The sequence below is a fragment of the Penicillium psychrofluorescens genome (assembly GCF_964197705.1).
Source record: "Penicillium psychrofluorescens genome assembly, chromosome: 6".
Taxonomy (NCBI): domain Eukaryota; kingdom Fungi; phylum Ascomycota; class Eurotiomycetes; order Eurotiales; family Aspergillaceae; genus Penicillium; species Penicillium psychrofluorescens.
In genome coordinates this window covers 875,069-893,493 of record NC_133444.1, presented here as the reverse complement: position 1 = coordinate 893,493, position 18,425 = coordinate 875,069, and the positions used below count along the sequence as shown (strand labels likewise).

Genomic DNA, 18,425 nt, shown 5'->3' with positions numbered 1-18,425 from the left:
CATGCGGTAGCAACCCCGTTATTGGCCGGAGTCCGCGCTCGCTCGGGCCATGTGTCCGCCCCTCGAATGGCGTGGCCTAACGGCCAATGACTGCCGAGAGCGTGGGGAAGGTGGCGGTGGAGTCTGGCCGGATCCAGGAGGGATGAATTACTTCGGGGCATGCAAGATCGGATGTATGTGTACGTCTGGATATGAGGCGGGGAGATAGCGGGGGCGAGGAGGAGGTATCTCCTGTCTGCTGATGGTGTCCCGGCGCAGTGGGTGGCTGCTGTGATACTCGGGGATGGCGATGCATTGCCCCCCCTTGCCGGAGTCAAGGCGCTTAGAGATGCAGTAGTCCCAACCGAGTCATGGTTCATTCAGACCAGGGACATGGATAGTACCTTATCCATCCAGTCCGAGAGAGAGAGACTAGAATGTATCGAAATCTCACTCGGTCCCCACCGAAAACTGACATCATAACGGTCGTAGGCAGCGGAGTAAACGGCGGGTCGACCGGAGAGCACTGGAACAACAAAAGCGAGTCAAAAATATATTGATTCCATGACGCGCGGATGGCGTTTTCTGCTGGGATTCAAGGGGGTGGGGGAAACGATGCCTGTCATCTTCCTCCTGCAACTGTTTAGGGTAAGATTAGGAGCCTGACGTTCCAGGTGTCTCTTTCTTCGGGTTCCGGATTAACTGGCTCCGCCGATGCAAGCCTCAGGCCATCTAAAATTGTTGTTTGAAGCAGCACCTTCTGACTCAGTCCCGACTGTCTCTCCCTCTCTCGCTCTCTCTCAGTCCTTCTTTTTGTTTATGCCGTCTCTCCCGTCATCCCGTGCTGTACGACGAGCCATTGACTCCATTGGCGTCTCTCGCCCGATCATCCGACTAGTTCCCAGCCAATATCGACTGCAGCCGGTCTCGAATCAAAAGAATCTCCGTGCCCCCACCACCACCCCCCACCAGCAAAACCATCCCCGCTGCCATTTTTCTTCCCTCACTCCCTCCGCCGCCGACACAATGCCCAAGGACAAGAACACCTTCAATCTCAAGACCCCCAAGGGCACCAAGGACTGGGCCGGGTCCGACGCCCTCTTGCGGGACCGCATCTTCACCACCATCACCGACGTCTTCAAGCGCCACGGCGGCACCGCCCTCGACACCCCCGTCTTTGAGCTGCGCGAGATTCTGGCCGGCAAGTATGGCGAGGACTCGAAGCTCATCTACGATCTGCAAGACCAGGGCGGCGAGATCTGCTCCCTCCGTTACGACCTGACGGTCCCCTTTGCGCGCTGGCTCGCCATGAATGCGGATGTCCGCAGCATCAAACGCTACCACATCGCCAAGGTGTACCGCCGGGATCAGCCCGCCGTCAGCAAAGGTCGCATGCGTGAGTTCTACCAGTGCGACTTTGACATTGCCGGTACCTTTGACCCCATGGTGCCCGATGCTGAGATCCTGCGCATTGTGAGCGAGGTTTTTGAGGAGCTAGGCTGGACGGGCAAGTATACCATCAAGCTCAACCACCGCAAGATCCTTGACGGAGTGTTTGCCGTCTGCGGTGTGCCAGATAACCTGATCCGGCCGATCTCGAGTGCCGTTGATAAGTTGGACAAGATGCCGTGGGCCGATGTGCGCAAGGAAATGGTGGACGACAAGGGTTTGGACGGTGAGGTGGCGGACCGCATCGAGAAGTATGTCATGCACAAGGGTGGCCGCGAACTACTTGACTCGCTCCTCAAGGACGAAGCTCTTCTCGCCAATGAGTCTGCCAAGGCGGGTCTGGAGGACATGGCTTTGATGATGGATTATCTGGACGCATTCGGCGTGCTAGACAAGATCTCTTTCGACATGTCCCTAGCCCGCGGGTTGGATTATTATACCGGTGTCATCTACGAGGTTGTCACCGAAGGCTCTGCTCCTGCGGCGCAGACGGATGCCTCCGAGGAGGCAAAGAAAGTGCAAAAGTCTGGCAAGAAGGACAAGGCCAAGAATCTCGAGGACGACGACCGGTCCAACGACCCTACTCTGGGCGTGGGTAGCATCGCCGCCGGTGGGCGGTACGACAATCTGGTCGGCATGTTCCAGCCCAAGGCACAGATCCCCTGCGTCGGTATCTCGTTCGGTGTCGACCGTATCTTCTCCATCACCAAGGCTCGTCTGGAGCGCGAGCAGAGCACCCAGGGTCTCCGCAAAAGCGAGGTGGATGTCTTCGTCATGGCCTTTGGCGGCAAGGGCTTCACTGGCATGCTGAAGGAGCGGATGGATATCTGCAAGCAATTGTGGAACGCGGGTATCAGGGTGAGCATGAGCAACTTCCATTTTAATATCGAAGCAGCACGCTAACGCATCAGTCAGGCCGAATTCTCCTACAAGCTGAAGCCAAGACCGCAGCAGCAATTCAAGACCGTCGAGGACGGCGACATCCCCTTCGGCATTATCCTAGGCGAGGATGAACTGGCCGCCGGCAAGATCCGCATCAAGGAGATGGGCCTGCCCAAGGGCCACCCGGAGAAGGAAGGCGTGGAAGTCCCGCTCGGCTCGCTCATCCCCGAGCTGCAAGCCCGTCTCGCGCGGAAACAGTCTGGCTCTGTCTCGGATCTGGCGCAGCAGCTGCAGGATGTGCAGGTCGACGGCGAGACGCCGAAGACCGAAGACGCGGGCGTTTGATTTTCGCGGCCGGGGTTTGAAAATATAGATTTCTTTTGTCTGCATGGTTCGAGCGTGGATTTCGGCCCGTCAATAAAAACGGCGAGCGAGATGGGAAATATCGGGAAATAAAAACGAGAGAAAGTGGGAAGTTGGTATAAACGTGGAAAAGATGGACTGTAGCGGAGCCCGCGAATACCCAATTCATTGCATCTGATAACCTATATCGTGTCTCACATAGATTCTTTCCTCTTGTAAACACACCGGAGAGTAGAAGTTGTTTTCCGGGTTGTATACTGGCCCCCTCTTCTTCTCACCTCCAACACCGGCACTCTCATTTCTCTCTCAACATCCATACCCACTCAGATACAGGTAGGAAACCCCTGCAAAGTCACTGTCTTGCATTCCCAAAGCTTTCTACCTCCTGCAGTAAGCCCACAGAGGTAACTCCAGCAAATTTCCCGGTCCCTGCCTAATGACTGAGAGATATCAGCTCAGTCCCCGAGTTTATACGCTATAAACGCAAACACCGTCCTGCTCTCCATTCACACTGTCACATCTTCAATCCCTCACGCAACGACAATGCCTCCGTCGACTTCAACCATCCCAGGTTATGGCGGTATCTCCACTATGAACAGCGGCTCGAACAGCCCGCAGCAGCCAACAGTCCCTCCTCTTCCCAGGTGGGCTGCAGAGCTCATCCAGCGCATGGATGTCACGAATCACTTGCTCCAACAAACAAATATCCAACTTTACAATATCCACAAGCGGCTGGCGGGCTTTGAGGAAAAGCACGAGCGAATCACCGCTGCGCTGGAGCTGCTTGTGCCCACCATGCCGCTCGAGTACTTTGATGCTCTGCTCCAGGACGAGTCCGCTAAGGATCCGGCACAAAGGACGGCTTAGGTCTGTATGCTGCTGTGTCTACTGCTGTTTATTTGGTAGGACTGACTTTTCATTCTTTGGTAGATCTTGAGCACCGATCGAGCACGCTCCCGAGTCTCCGTCGACGAACTATGGTCGTCTCTTCTTGGCGACTTCTGGTGCTGGGTTGCGTTCTTTCCTGCCTTCCGGTTTTTTGCATTAGATACGGCATCATCTTGGGGTTCACCTTTTGCGATTGCATTTTCCTGGTTTCGTTCTCTAGTTTGGGTGGTTGCATTTGTCCCCGGTTCTTTTCTACGCTTCGAACACTATTCACATTAAATATTCATTGGTCTTTTTGCTATTGCAAAGAATAAATAATACTTGCTCTTATAACTGCAGGTTCAGGTTGGCTGTGTTGGATGGATTAACGTTGGGACTAGCTATTTAAGCTCATTTGAGGTTATTCTGGTGATGGAACTGGTTGACTACTCAAGAAATATATATCTAGACGAGGGAAGTGTGTATGTTCCACATTTGTCTATTTTCTACTAGGTTGTCTCATTATTATGTCGAATGCAAGGAAAGCCCAGCCTTCGCATGGATGTTTTACGTGACCGTCATAAAGTCGGGCGCCCTGCAGGGCCCGAGTGACCTGCGTGGCTGGTACCCATGCAAGGCATCACCACCGAACCGGTACTTCCCAGCAAGTACCACTGTACCCAGTCCGATCGCAGCCTCCACCACGTCAGCCACCACGGCGGCAAACGTGGTCTTTCGAGCAGCATCGGCCTTCGAGCAAGACAGGCAGACAAAGTGAAACCAACAAAGAAAATACCAACAGTGGCTGGCGAGGTGGCTCGAAGGACTCAAATCAGGACTCAATAGCGGACGGGCAGATCGACACGATCACATCACCCACTCTCTCTCTCTCCTGATTCCTTCCCTTCATCCTCCCTGAATATCTTTTCTTTTTTCAGCCCCCTTTTTCTCTATCGTCCATATTTCTTCCGGTGGCAATCCCATTTCATACATTATTCTTTGATGCTGCCACCTTGACGTCTTCCGTTCCTCCGTTTGCCATTGAATCACAAAGCTGAGGCACCCGTTCATGGCCACCACCTCCCGTCCACTACCACCTTCACAGTGAGAGCGAGTTCTGCCGACTCGCCTCGCACCACCTCCACACACTCGTCGCGTTGATCATGCGCATCGCCGGCAGCATCGCTGTGGCCCTGGGCTTCCTGGGCGCGGCTACGGCCAGCTTGCATCCCCGTTCCTCCGACACCCGCGACTTCTTTGCCCTCCACCTCGACGACGCCACCTCCCCCTCCCATGTTGCACAACTCTTGGGCGCACGCCATGAAGGTCCGATCGGCGAACTCGTTGGCCACCATACATTTTCCTTGCCCCGGGACCAGAACCTGGATTCCGTGTTGGCCGACTTGAAGCAGAAACGAAAGCTGAAGCGACGGTCGGAAAGCGAATCTGCGATCCACGAAGATGCGCTAGACGGGATCCTGTGGTCGCATCGGCTCGATGCTCCCAGACAACGACTACATAAGCGACTTCCTCCGCACCTGCCATCGGTGGACCTGACACCGCGAGCCGACAAGAAGCCAGAACAAGCTGCGGTTGCTGCCCAAAAAGATATCATGTCGACCCTGGATATCCGCGATCCAATCTTCAAAGAGCAGTGGCATCTGTACAATACTGTTCGTCCGGAGCACTCTCTCAATGTGACCGGACTGTGGTTGGAAGGGGTGACGGGCCATGGGGTGGTTACCGCCATTATCGATGACGGGCTGGACTTGCACAGCAAGGACCTCAGTCCCAACTATTACCCCGAGGGCTCGTGGGATTACAATGCCCATTCCCCGGAGCCCCTTCCCCAACTCGTCGACGACAGACATGGCACTAGATGTGCCGGTGAGGTCGCGGCGTCGAAGAACAATATCTGTGGAGTTGGTGTTGCATATGACAGCAAGATTGCTGGAATTCGGATCCTGTCTGCACCGATCGATGATCACGACGAAGCCGAATCCCTCAACTATGCCTTCCAACATAATGATATCTACTCTTGCTCATGGGGACCGATGGACGACGGCCAGACTATGGAAGGCCCGGGCGTTCTCATCCGCAGAGCGATGGTCAATGGCGTGCAAAAAGGTCGCAAGGGTAAAGGCTCGGTCTTCGTTTTTGCAGCCGGCAACGGTGCCCCTTACGGTGACAACTGCAATTTCGACGGATACACCAACAGCATCTACAGTATCACTGTAGGGGCCATCGACTGGAGGGGGAAGCATGGGGTTTACTCAGAGGCTTGCTCGGCTCAGCTGGTGGTCACCTACAGCACTGGTTCTGGCGAGGCCATCCATACCACCGATGTTGGTGCTAATCAGTGCACTCCCCTGCACGGCGGAACATCGGCAGCGGGACCTCTGGTCGCAGGCACGTCGGCGCTGGTTCTGAGTGTGCGGCCGGATTTGACCTGGCGTGATGTTCAGTACCTGTTCGTGGAGACAGCTGTGCCTGTCAACGAGAAGGATGGCAGCTGGCAGACCACCTCGTCTGGACGCAAATTCAGTCACACCTGGGGGTTTGGCAAGGTTGACGCGTATGCGGTGGTTCAACGCGCCCGTGAGTGGGAGCTCGTGAAGCCACAGGCATGGTTTCACTCGCCGTGGCAGCGGGTGCACCACGAAATCCCCCAGGGCCAGAAGGGACTGATCAGTCGGTATACTGTGACTGCTGACCAGCTGAAGGAAGCCAACTTTGAGCGACTGGAGCATGTAACTGTGACCATGAATGTCAATCATACTCGGCGCGGCGACCTCAGCGTCGAGCTGCGCAGCCCGGGGGGAGTTGTTAGCCATCTCAGTGTTACTCGCGACCGAGACGAGGAGCCAGTCGGCTATGTCGACTGGACGTTCATGTCCGTTGCTCACTGGTATGTATTGTTCTCTCTTATTTTCTTTCTCTGGCTAACAGGGTTCCTAGGGGCGAGTCTGCTGTGGGTGTGTGGACCGTGATCGTCAAGGACACCGAAGTCAACGATTTCTCCGGTGTCTTCACTGACTGGAGGCTAAACCTTTGGGGCGAGGCCATTGATGGGGACAACCAGCCTCTGCTCCCGCTCCCCACCGAACATGATGACGACCATCCCTTCGAAGCAGCCCATGTCGCCACGACTAGCATCGAGCCGGGCCCAGTACAGACCAATCCTCCCGCCGGCCCCGAAGACCACATCGACCGGCCCATGAAGAAGCCTCCACCACCGAAACCAACAGACCCCAGCCCGGTTGAGGATGTTGTCATGCCAAGCCCTGCGACCAATGCGACCAATGCAACGGCTTCCCCGACCAGCACCGACGAATCTAAACTCTCCCCGTATCTCCCATCCTTCGGGGCCTCGAAGATGACGCAAGTCTGGATCTACGCGTCTCTGGGCATGATTATCATTTTCTGTATAGGTCTGGGCATTTACTTCCAGATCTCGCGACTCAAGCGCCGTCGTACCAACCCGCACGACGACTACGAGTTTGAGATGATTGAAGATGAAGATGAGCTCCAGCCAATGACTGGCGGCTCCCGGACGCGTCGCGGCGGCGAGCTGTACAATGCGTTCGCCGGGGAAAGCGACGACGAGGTGTTTAGTGATGCCGACGACGATGGGCCGTACCGCGATCGGTTAGCCAACGTCCAGGAAGAAGATGAAGACGCAGCCGAAAAAGCTTCGCCGGGTACTGGGTTGTTGTCGGAAAAGCGTTAGGATCTGGTTATCTAGTTGCATTTTGTTGGTTGATTGGAGTTGAGTGTATGAAGCATCGATCGAGTAAATCCGGTCTAGAGGGGCTGGATCTGTGTATATCCAATTTTTGCTGCATGAATGACAGAAAGGATTTGTGATTCTCTTCCATATGGGAATGATGGATCGAATGTTGTTCTGATCGAATGGTTCATTAGAGTATGGTGGTTCGGGGCAGATGACGTTGCCGCCTTGGGACGGACGATCGTCCTATCTCAGCCCTCGGCCAGTCCACCTCTCTCTTCTCCCCAGCCTCAGTCCACCCCAGCTCCATACATCCCACATTTCATCTCTTCCGGTCTCTCTTCTTCACCTGACACATTCACCTCTGCTGGAGATCGATAATCAGACGTCCGTCGGCTGAACCACGGTCGACCAACACCTCCCCCCCTCCCCACGATGGAACAAGATGACTTCGATTCCGTCAGCTGGAAGCACCCTGACAGCGACCAGTCACGCCCTACAACCTCAGGCACCGATGCGGAAGACCAGCATACATTTGATCACGATGTCAATGGCAAGCGGAGAATGAGCTCCAATTACGAAGCGCCGGCCGGGGCGCAGGCTGACCCAGTCGACGTGGGGGAGCTTGAGTGCGACGTGTCGTCGCCGCACAAGGAGGGCTCAGGGAAAGATGCATATATTTCATATCTGGTTACAACACATGTGAGTAGCGATCTCTCTGCGGCGCCGCCACTGCTGCCTGGTCCCGCTCGGGCATCCTTTGGAAAGAACACAGCGAAGCTAACGGGATCCGGTTCTCCCTACAGACCGATTTCAAATCATTTCAGAAGCCCGAGGTCCAAGTACGTCGGCGATTTACGGATTTCTACTTCCTGTACAAGACGCTGTATCGCGAATACCCGGCATGCGCGGTGCCTCCGCTGCCAGACAAGCACAAGATGGAGTACGTGCGCGGGGACCGGTTCGGCCCGGAGTTTACATCGAGACGGGCGTGGTCGCTGCACCGGTTTCTGAAGCGTCTGACCCTGCATCCGGTGCTCCGGCGCGCAACCCTACTCACTATCTTCCTGGAGTCGCAGGACTGGAACGCGCATATGCGACTGCACTCGACGCGGACATCGACGAGTACGGGTTCCGACAGCGGGAATGCGGGGATATTCGATAACTTTACGGACACATTCGTCAACGCGTTTACCAAGGTGCACAAGCCGGATCGCCGGTTCATCGAGGTGCGGGAAAAGGCAGACAAGTTGGATGAGGATCTATCGCATGTGGAGAAGACTGTGGCACGGGTCGCTCGGCGCGAGGCCGACTTGGAGACAGACTACACAGAGCTGGCCACGCAGTTCCGGAAGCTCGTCCCGCTGGAGCCGGCCGTGGAGATGCCACTGCATGTGTTTTCCGCGTCGGTGGAGGAGACGGCGCGTGGGATCACCGAACTGAAGAATCACACGGACCAGAACTACCTGGGCTCGTTGCGGGACATGGAGGCCTACATCATGTCGCTGAAGAACCTCTTGAAAACCCGGGATCAGAAGCAACTGGATTTTGAAGCCCTGGTCGAGTACCGCAACAAGGCCGTTGCGGAGCGTGACACGCTCGCATCCAACCCGGCTGCGTATTATGCCACCAACCCACTGACTTCCTCCCCGGCATCTTTCATCCGCTCCAAGATGGAGGACATGCGCGGCGTGGATCACGAGCAATCCCGCCGTGAGCGGGTGCGTAAGCTCGAGCTGCGTATCGACGAACTTACCCGCGAGGTCGAATCTGCCAAAACCACCTCGGAGATGTTCGACGAGGAAGTTGTCCGCGAAGTTGATGATTTCGAGCGCATCAAGGCGGTCGAGTTCCGGGATTCCCTTGGCAGCTTCGCCGCGTCGCACATCGAGTTCTACCAGGGTGTGCTGTCTACATGGGAGCGGTTTATCGCGGAGATGGAGAGCGAGCCCGACATGGGGCTGGAAGAGTCGAACCAATGAATTAATCCAATTTTGGGGGAGGGTTTGGACCAAATGGCTGTTTTCTTTCTTTCTTTTTATCATGACTGGAAGCTAGCTTGTTTCATATTATTCGCAGTCAATACTACCCACAGTACTACGCACTCCATAATGCCGGTAGCCATGATAGCCGAACAATTTCTCGACGGTCATACGTCGTCCACGGAAACAGAACCGGGATAAGTTTTGGAACCCCCACGCTATGCGGCCCAGATTCGGCTTCTTCCCCCACTCTCCCCAAGTCGGGGAACCTCCGGGGTGCGAATGCGGAGATAGAACAACATATGGCTCGGCTTAGGGGCCGAGTCAGCGTTCAATTAAATAGCTAGCCTCCCCGAGACCCATTATTTCTCATACCGTTCTTCTTTCCTTCTTATCATTTCCATCATTATGGCTTCGTACCTGGGTCTGCGCGGAATGCCCTTGGTGATGGCCGTCACCTTGGCCTGCTCCACGGGTTTCCTTCTTTTCGGTGAGTTCTCCCCTCTTTCTTTCTTTCTTTCTTTCAGGCTCTAAGTCAATTACTAAAATGGTCCAGGCTATGACAACGGCGTGTTCTCAGGCCTAACCACCGACCCAATCTTCCTCGAGACAATGGGCAACCCCAACGCCAGTCTCCTAGGCTTTATCGTAGCCGTCTACGAGCTGGGCTGTCTAGTCGGCGCTCTAGCCTCCGCCGTATGGGGCGAGAGACTCGGTCGTCGCATGCTGATCGTTGTCGGCAGCGTCTGGCTGGTCATCGGCACCGTCATCCAGTGCACATCCTACGGCCGGGCCCAGATGATCGTTGGCCGTATCGTGACGGGCCTCGGAATGGGTGGGATTACCAGTGCGGTTCCTGTCTGGCAGTGCGAGTGCACGCCCGCGCCGATTCGGGGACGCACTATTGCTATGGAGCTATCGGCCCTGATTGTTGGTATTGTTGTTGCGTACTGGATTGATTATGGGTGCAGTGGGTACACGAGTGGGTTCCAGTGGCGCTTTCCGATTGCCTTCCAGATTGTCTTTGCACTGCTTTTGATTCTGATGTGCTTTTTCCTGCCTGGTAAGTTGGTCTTGTTTTGTCTTGGTACTGCGTTGAAGGATTTGTGATGCTGATGCCGGTCACAGAAAGTCCCCGTTGGCTGGCGAGCCAGGGCAGACCCGAGGAGGCGCTGGAAGTTCTCTGTCAGCTGCGTGATGGCCAGCCCCAGGATGAGAATATTCTATTTGAGTATACCGAGATCAAGGAGGCTATTGAGCTCGAGGCCGAGGAGTCCGGTAGCTGGAAAGACTGTTTCACGGACGGCGGCATTATGGGCTGGCAGCGTGTTGCCATTGCGTGCAGTGCTCAGGCTTTGCAAGAATTTACCGGGACAAACATCATCACGTACTATGCACCTTATGTCATGGTGCACAGCGTTGGGCTCGACTCTCGTCAAGCACTGCTTCTATCCGGCGGCCTCCAGCTTTTCTTCCTGGTTGCCTCTTTCATTCCATGGTAAGAGCCATTGCATTGTTACTGAATATGAGTAAACAGAGCACATCTGACAATACCTACCAGGTTCATCATCGACAAAGTCGGCCGGCGCAAACTATTCATGTTCGGCAGTTTCGGCATGGGCGCCTGCCAACTAATCGCAGGCCTCTGCATCATGGCCGGCGGCAAGGCGAACGGCATTGCTGCCATAACAATGCTCTACCTATTCCAGGGCTTCTTCACCTGGGGCTGGATGTCAAACATGTGGTGCTACCCGGCCGAAATCCTGCCACTGCGCACTCGCCAGCGCGGCGCGGCCCTCTCGGTGATCTGGCAGTGGCTCATCACCTTCCTGGTGGTTGAGATCACGCCCGTGGGGATCCAGAATATCGGCTGGAAGCTCTACGTTGTCTTCTGCATTCTCAACTGGGCGACTATGCCCATTGTGTACTTCCTCTACCCGGAGACGGCGGGACGGACTCTGGAGAGCATTGATTTCTTGTTCGCGAACCACACTAGCTTTAGGCAGGTGGTTAAGCTGAGCCAACGGAAGGATGTCGATGAGTCTCCCGTCGCTCGTACGCGCGATGCTCAGGCACTGGAGAAACCTGTGGAGGAGCATGTTGAGGCTTGATGAGTATATTTCTATGTCATGAGTTGGAAGACTTTGTACCTAGGAGATGGGATTGGGGTTTGGAAGGTTGCTTTTAGAAGTGAATGGAGTTGTCTCATTGTAAACAGAGTATTAACGTCAGCCAGCCTACCATTCCCAGCATACTCGCCTATGTTATGTTGGCTATCTTCAGTTTCCTGGACATATAACCTTGGCAGAACATAGAGAGCTTTGCTTTACTGGTCTAGATTATTTCTCCATTTTTATTTGCTGGCTGTAGTTGCGTTTGTTGTATAGACGTGTTTGTCTTGTTTGCACTCGCCAACCGTCTTTCTCGACTCCCGAAGCTCCGACTCCTCGAACCAGAATTGCTCACCACAATGCGTCTAGCCTCAAGGGCCCTCCGGCCATATATCTGCCCGTCATGCCGACATGGCGCTGGCAGTCGACGATTCAAGTCCCAGCTTGCTCAATCGCCTGACATCTACGACGTGGTCTGTGTCGGCGGCGGGCCAGCAGGCCTAGGTCTAGTGGCTGCACTCCGTAACGTCCACCAAAAGACATTCAAGCTGGGGAGTGATTGCTAATAATAGAGTTGCACAGGAGCATCGCCCATTACATCGAACCTCAGGATCGCCCTTGTCGAAAGCCAGGACCTCCAAAAAGCTCGGTCGTGGGGCCTGGAGCCGACGAAGTTCTCCAACCGGGTTAGCAGCCTGACGCCCTCTTCTGTGTCGTTCTTGCGCAGTATCGGAGCATGGGAACACTTGGACACCGACCGCGTGCAGAATTATCAAGAGATGCAGGTGTGGGATGGCGTGAGCGGGTCGCGCATATCCTTTGACTGGTCTATGGAGACGTCTCCGTTCGAGGACAAACCGAGTGTCGCTACCATGACCGAGAACGCGAATCTTGTTCGTGGATTGTTGGCGCGTATTGCTGCTTCGGGTGATGAGAACCTGTCTGTTTTTGAGAACATGACCGTTGCATCCATTGAGAATGGCTCCGACCACCTTCCCGACGGACCCGATCTGTCGGCCTGGCCTGTTCTCTCTGTCGCACCGACAGGATCCGCAGCGAGTACCAAGCCGGCATCCCGCATCGCTGCGAGACTGCTGGTCGGCGCAGACGGTATCAATAGTCCTGTCCGTTCGTTCGCCGATATCCCCACCCACGGCTGGGACTACAATCGCCACGGTGTGGTTGCGACCCTGGCACTTGCAGAACCAGATGTCCCGCCATTCCCTGCATCCATGCGCACAGCCTATCAACGGTTCCTACCTGCGCTGGGCGGACCGATCGCCCTGCTCCCGCTGCCAAACAACCACGCCACCCTCGTCTGGTCAACAACACCAGAGCACGCAGCGTACCTGAAATCGCTGTCGGCACCTGCCTTCTTAGCTATGGTCAATGCAGCGTTCCGTCTCTCTATGACAGACTTGAAATATATGATGGGCATAGATCGTGCAACATCCGCGGAGCAGACCTCACCCCACGAAGACGAGCTGTCCTGGCGCCTCCAGCACACACCACTCCCTTCTCAAATCCCACCCACGGCCATCGGCCTGCAACAGGGCACAGTTGCCTCCTTCCCCCTTCGCTTCCGCCACGCAGCCCAATATGTCTCCCCCCGTATTGCTCTCGTTGGCGACGCCGCGCACGTTATCCACCCGCTCGCCGGCCAAGGCCTCAACCTCGGTCTCGCCGACGTCGCTTCCCTCTCTCGCACAATCCAGTATGCCGTCTCCCACGGCATGGATATCGGGGATTTGCTCACCCTCGATCACTACGCCTCGGAACGGTACCTCCCCAATGCTAAAATTGGTGGCACTTGTGATCTGCTTCATAAGATGTACAATGTCCCTGGAAACGGGCCCGTCACTTGGGCGCGCAGCTTGGGGCTGGATGTTATTAACAGGCTGCCTTTTGTCAAGTCGTTCTTGATGAAGAACGCGGAGGGTTAGCTTGTTTGTGTACAACAGTTGTTTTCTCATGTAGTTGTTATTGCATCTATGGTTCTTTCTTTACGCCGGATACTATACGGGAACTATTGTATAGGTAGTAGAGGCCTACTACATCAGTATAGATAAGAAAATACTGTCAAAAATTTCTCCCATGGCACGAAAGTTATACATCGCAAATATGGGGACGGACGCTCAATCCAGTTCATATTTCCCGTCGATGGTGCTAATTCTGGATGGTGTATACAACATCACGTGACCGTCTGCAGATGGCCGCCGACCCGTTCCATGGGTCCACCGGAGCAAGAATAGAAGTATGAAAAATGGAACAAACAACAGTGATAGTAACAATAGATCCGCTAATAGTATTAGCCCTCGGTACTCCGTAGATAGTCAAAAACTGACTGCTGACGCACGCTGCTCCTAACTTTTAGTGCTGTCCAACCAGTAAAACGGTGGCTGGGGACCAGCCTCCTAAACCTTAGCACTTCTTTCTTTCTTGTTTTCGGTTCACCCCATCCTCTATCTTTCTCTCTGACTCTTCCCCTTATTGCATTTTTGACCTCATTCCGTTTCTCTCAATTGTTCCCGCAACTGTGAAACCCTCGTTCTTCGACCGCCACCGCTCGCCACCCCCGCTTGGGAGCTACATGATTCCGGTTGGGCCAGAATGAAATGGTGATCACTGGGCACCGTTAAATCGAGGCGCTACTCAGAGCGACCACATCTGATGTATGCGTTCCTCAATTTCTCCTTCTCTGTTGCCTGCCAACAATAGCGTGGGACCGAGGTTGACCAGCTCGATTCTAGTTGCGCCGACGGTTGTGTCGCAAAGCAGTTACGCACTGCAACGCCCATCGCAAACCAGGATACTTAACCCCGATAGATATTCAGACCAAATTAATGGCAATGGCCACAATGCGTCGATCCCCCGAGGCCGCCAATGGCAGCTCGATCCCTCCTTCCGATGACCATAGATATGGCATGAACAACTATGGTCCTGCGATGCCACCACAAGTCCCACGGACACGCTCCGTATCTTCCAGGGGTCCTCTAGCTGCCCGGACGTCGGGGCAGCAGGCAGGACGGTCCTTCTCGGCCAGGGCTCGGGATCTACCTCCCGAAAGCATGAACTATACAACTCGCAAGCCAGTCTCTCAGGCTGCTCCCGTGTCACCAGAGGAATCAAACACACCCCGAGGTATGCCACCAGCACCTCTTCCTCCAGGGTTTGACCGGCCCGCGGAGGAGATTGAAGCGCCAACGCCCCCATCCCCGGCACCGGCTGCGCCGCGTCGGTCGAATACCACGGCTTCCACAACCGAGAAACGGCGTGGTTGGGCGTCTGATCGATCTCCATTACAAAAACTGGAGGTTACTTTGACTGGGATTACCAAGGAGGAGAAGCGTGCACGGGTTCAGGAAGCAGAAATGAAAGCTCGAGAGCGTCTGGCACGCCAGAAAGCCGAGCAGGAGAAAGCGGAAAGAATGGCCGCGGCGGCTCAGGCAGAGCAGAACATGCGGAAGACCGCTATCGCAGCTCCAGAGATGAAGGAAATAATTCCTGAACCGCGCTCTGGAGGCACAGCCGTGCGCCACAGCAGAGCATTGTCCATGAACCCCCAGTATCCCGCTGTTCGCCGTGCTGAGGATCCACAATATGCACGTACGGAGGAGGATACCATACCGCCAGTCGCAAGGACAGGCGGCGTTTCCAGAAAATTGGTCGCAATGGGCGTGCCAGTGGCGAAGGCTGACGAAAACACTCGCTCGATTGCTCAGTCGGACCCCAGAGCAGTTGCCCCCATGCTCAGCGAGGAAAGGATGGATGAAAATCAATCACCAACACAAACTTTCCAGGACAGCGTGGAGTCGCAACCCAGGCCGAAAAAGCAGCAGACCGTGTCCTTTGATGTGCCGCCTCCTACACCACCCCCAGTCTTCGAGTGGAAAAACCCACAGGTTGCTCGTCTCGGGGTCTCGGATTTTGATTTCCAACATCTTGATGCCGAGCGCGGCAAGGCATGGTGGGAGGGCGGCGGAACGACCGACCGCAGAAAGAGCAGAGCTCTGCCTAAGAACTACCAGACGCCAGCGCAAAAGGTCTCAGGTAAGGCCCTCTCCCACGATACTTGCAAGCTGATGTGACTAACATGACTCAGGAGCAAACGAGCACAAAGTTTTCCAGCCCCCGCTGTTCTTGAAATGCGGGCCATTGCTTCGATACACGGGCATGAAGCAGACCAAGGTCGATGGAGCGCATGGGCCTGTTGACAAGGAGATATGGCGAGGCACTGTCATGATTGTCACGAAAGATTCCCGCTCTTATTACAATACTCCACCTACATTACGCCTATTTTCCCAGCCCATGGATCTCCTGCCTCCCCCGCCTGTAGAGATCAGCGGCGAAGACGGCGTCCAATTGGCGCCCGAATATGTTGACCCGACAGCTGGTCTTATGAAGGTTGGCCGGGATGGGCGGCCGCTCTACGTCAAACCGGTGGATCATCTCGAGGAGGAAGTTGATCTGTCATTCGTCGAAAACGATGATGGCATCTACGAAATGACGCCCAGCATGGTCGATTACAACAGCGAGGCTCCAAAGCAGCCAATATCCTCCAACCGAATGCACTCGGTTGACGGAGAAACGGCGGAGGTTTACCGAGATATCTCAGGAGTTCGTTTGTACGCCGATGCCGCGAGAGATGTGACGTTCTGGAGATTTTCCCTCGAAGTCGAACTGAACCCAACGCAACAGCGAATTGCATACCGAATCAACCAGGGACCTGCCCTGGGATTCTGGGTTCCCGCTGCAGGCCAGTCCATGAATATTATGTTCCACAGTGGCAATGGATTTGGGCCCTTTGTCGATTCGAATCAACTCTGTGGCCCTGATCCACTCTGGCGAGATGTCCTCAATGAGCACCAGACTCGACCATTCCATGTGATGGTTGGAGGAGGCGACCAAATATTCAACGATTCGATTATCACAGATTCGCCGCATTTCCAGGAATGGTTGCAAATTAAGAACGCCACCGAGAGGAACGACACTCCTCTCAATTCTGACTTCCGCTCTGAGCTGGAAGAATTCTATCTAGACAACTATTCTCGATGGTTCTCACAAGGTCTTTTCTCGTTGGCCAACTCCCAGATTCCCATGGTTAATATATGGAATGACCACGAGATCTTTGAAGGATTTGGGTCCTACCACCACGATTTTATGCAAAGCTTTGTTATTTCGGGGCTGGGCAAGATCGCCTTCAAGTATTATATGCTGTTCCAACACCACAGCGTCCCAGAAGAGACTGAGACGGACGAACCCAGTTGGCTTCTGGGTGCTCAACCCGGTCCTTACATTGAGCAGCAAAGCCGAAACTTGTTTATGTCTTTTGGCCACGGGGTTACGTTCCTCGGTCTGGATTGCCGCACCGAACGCATGGTAGGTCTCCCCAGTAAAACTTTGGGAAGATTGTGCTGACAATGATTCATAGAATAATGAAGTTCTTAACGAGTCGACGTGTGATCGGGTGTGGGATCGATGCCACCGAGAGATCATGAAAGGAGAGACCAAACATCTGATTGTACTTTCGAGTGTTCCAGTTGCTTACCCCCGAATGGTATGTACCTGTTGTCAGTTTAAGTCTTTTCATTTCTAACATCAACTGCAGGCATTGCTCAAAAACTTTATGAACAGCCGCAAGTCGCTGGGCAAATCTGGAATGCTGGGTGGACTTATCAACAGATCTGGCGGCAATGTAGAGGTGTTTGATGACCATTGGACTGCAAAGTATCTCAAGTCCGAACGAACATGGCTGGTTGAAGATCTTCAGGACCTCGCAGCAGAAAAGTCCGTGCGGGTCACAATCTTGAGGTGAGAGAATTTTGCCATTAGAAACTAATACTTGCTAACTTGCTGTTCCTCCAGTGGTGATGTTCACCTGGCCGCCATCGGGCAGTTCTACTCGAGCTCCAAACTGGGAGTCGCCAAGGACCGCGACTATCGATACATGCCCAACGTGATTTCTTCAGCCATCGCTGATATCCCCGAGACGGAACTCCTTTCGGATATGCTCAGCAGACGCAGTACGGTGCACCATATGGACTCGAACACGGACGAGGAGATCATCCCCATCTTCACCCAAGATGTGAATGGCAAGCCTCGAAACAACAAACGATTACTTCCTCGGCGAAACTGGTGCTCAATCCGAGAATATCATCCTGGTTTCACACCGCCAGCGACGCCTGAGCCCGAGACACCACCAACAGGGCCTCGCCCCGGCATGCTCCAGCGGACCTTGTCATTGGGTCGTGGGGGAGACAGAGACAAACCCTCTGGCAACAGACCAGGCAGCGGTCTTCTACGACGACTGTCTAATCGTGCGGGAGGGGGACCACCGTCGAGATCCTTCAGTTTTGGCGCCGACGGCCCACTACCGCCAAGGGAAAATGGCGACAGCTACTTCCCCAGCGGAGACCAGCCCCCTCCTCGCCCGGGCCCATTCCACCGCCGGCCAAGCAACCTCGGTAAAAAGGCAGCAAAGAAGAAGAACAAGATCGAGGATGATGGCGCGGGCGCCTTCATCGACCTTGAAGGAGGATTGGCTATCACGCTGAACCTGGAGGTCAGCCCGATGGACCCGTCTGGGATCACGGTGCCATACAAACTGCTCGTGCCGGTGCTGCGCTACCAGGGCAATGAATATGATCCGCCCCCGACACCGGTGGCCAAGGGATGGAAGAAATGGTTGAAGGTGCGGCGGAACAACGAGACCGAGGATTATGCCAGCGAGGACGAATTTGATGATGACGACGATGACTTGATCAATAACACGCGCGCCAATGCGGCCGGCCATGTTGGAGAAGGATGGGAAGGAAGGTGAGGCATGACTACAACGCCGGAGGACTGCGAGAATACGGTGTCTAGTGCTTTTGTGGCGGTGTAACTTAAGAGAAAGAGGACTTTAGTACCGGGACATTGTTGCTAGCTTTAATCTAAGACTTTTATCTACCGCTACTCACTGCCATCCCACAAATTCAGTGATCAACTACGTTAGAATGTGCCTAATTTCAGTACGGGCTCTAGTTTAGATACGTCTAATCGATAGTAGAAACCACATGAAAT

The 18,425-nt window shown here is 54.6% G+C and overlaps 7 protein-coding genes across 7 annotated transcripts; all 7 read left to right on the top strand.

The window, feature by feature from the left end:
• Positions 1-1,005: 1,005 nt before the first annotated feature.
• PFLUO_LOCUS8846 (Cytoplasmic and mitochondrial histidine tRNA synthetase) lies at positions 1,006-2,655 on the top strand (the record flags this gene model as incomplete). Its single annotated transcript, XM_073786616.1, has 2 exons — positions 1,006-2,286; positions 2,344-2,655. 2 exons carry the CDS (start codon positions 1,006-1,008, stop codon positions 2,653-2,655), a joined length of 1,593 nt encoding a protein of 530 aa, XP_073642854.1.
• Positions 2,656-3,216: 561 nt separating this feature from the next.
• Positions 3,217-3,540, top strand: PFLUO_LOCUS8845 (uncharacterized protein; the record flags this gene model as incomplete). The annotated part of the gene is made up of 1 exon (XM_073786615.1): positions 3,217-3,540. One exon carries the CDS (start codon positions 3,217-3,219, stop codon positions 3,538-3,540), a length of 324 nt encoding a protein of 107 aa, XP_073642853.1.
• A 1,163-nt stretch (positions 3,541-4,703) lies between these two features.
• Positions 4,704-7,270, top strand: PFLUO_LOCUS8844 (pheromone processing endoprotease; the record flags this gene model as incomplete). Its single annotated transcript, XM_073786614.1, has 2 exons — positions 4,704-6,448; positions 6,499-7,270. The coding sequence occupies 2 exons, from the start codon at positions 4,704-4,706 to the stop codon at positions 7,268-7,270; spliced, it is 2,517 nt and encodes an 838-aa protein (XP_073642852.1).
• A 435-nt stretch (positions 7,271-7,705) lies between these two features.
• Positions 7,706-9,252, top strand: PFLUO_LOCUS8843 (intercellular trafficking and secretion; the record flags this gene model as incomplete). The annotated part of the gene is made up of 2 exons (XM_073786613.1): positions 7,706-7,972; positions 8,077-9,252. 2 exons carry the CDS (start codon positions 7,706-7,708, stop codon positions 9,250-9,252), a joined length of 1,443 nt encoding a protein of 480 aa, XP_073642851.1.
• A 408-nt stretch (positions 9,253-9,660) lies between these two features.
• PFLUO_LOCUS8842 (uncharacterized protein) lies at positions 9,661-11,363 on the top strand (the record flags this gene model as incomplete). Its single annotated transcript, XM_073786612.1, has 4 exons — positions 9,661-9,742; positions 9,809-10,315; positions 10,381-10,750; positions 10,814-11,363. The coding sequence occupies 4 exons, from the start codon at positions 9,661-9,663 to the stop codon at positions 11,361-11,363; spliced, it is 1,509 nt and encodes a 502-aa protein (XP_073642850.1).
• A 359-nt stretch (positions 11,364-11,722) lies between these two features.
• PFLUO_LOCUS8841 (Putative ubiquinone biosynthesis monooxygenase) lies at positions 11,723-13,306 on the top strand (the record flags this gene model as incomplete). The annotated part of the gene is made up of 2 exons (XM_073786611.1): positions 11,723-11,918; positions 11,946-13,306. The coding sequence occupies 2 exons, from the start codon at positions 11,723-11,725 to the stop codon at positions 13,304-13,306; spliced, it is 1,557 nt and encodes a 518-aa protein (XP_073642849.1).
• Positions 13,307-14,221: 915 nt separating this feature from the next.
• Positions 14,222-18,183, top strand: PFLUO_LOCUS8840 (uncharacterized protein; the record flags this gene model as incomplete). Its single annotated transcript, XM_073786609.1, has 5 exons — positions 14,222-15,413; positions 15,466-16,742; positions 16,795-16,920; positions 16,972-17,174; positions 17,229-18,183. The coding sequence occupies 5 exons, from the start codon at positions 14,222-14,224 to the stop codon at positions 18,181-18,183; spliced, it is 3,753 nt and encodes a 1,250-aa protein (XP_073642848.1).
• Positions 18,184-18,425: the final 242 nt, after the last annotated feature.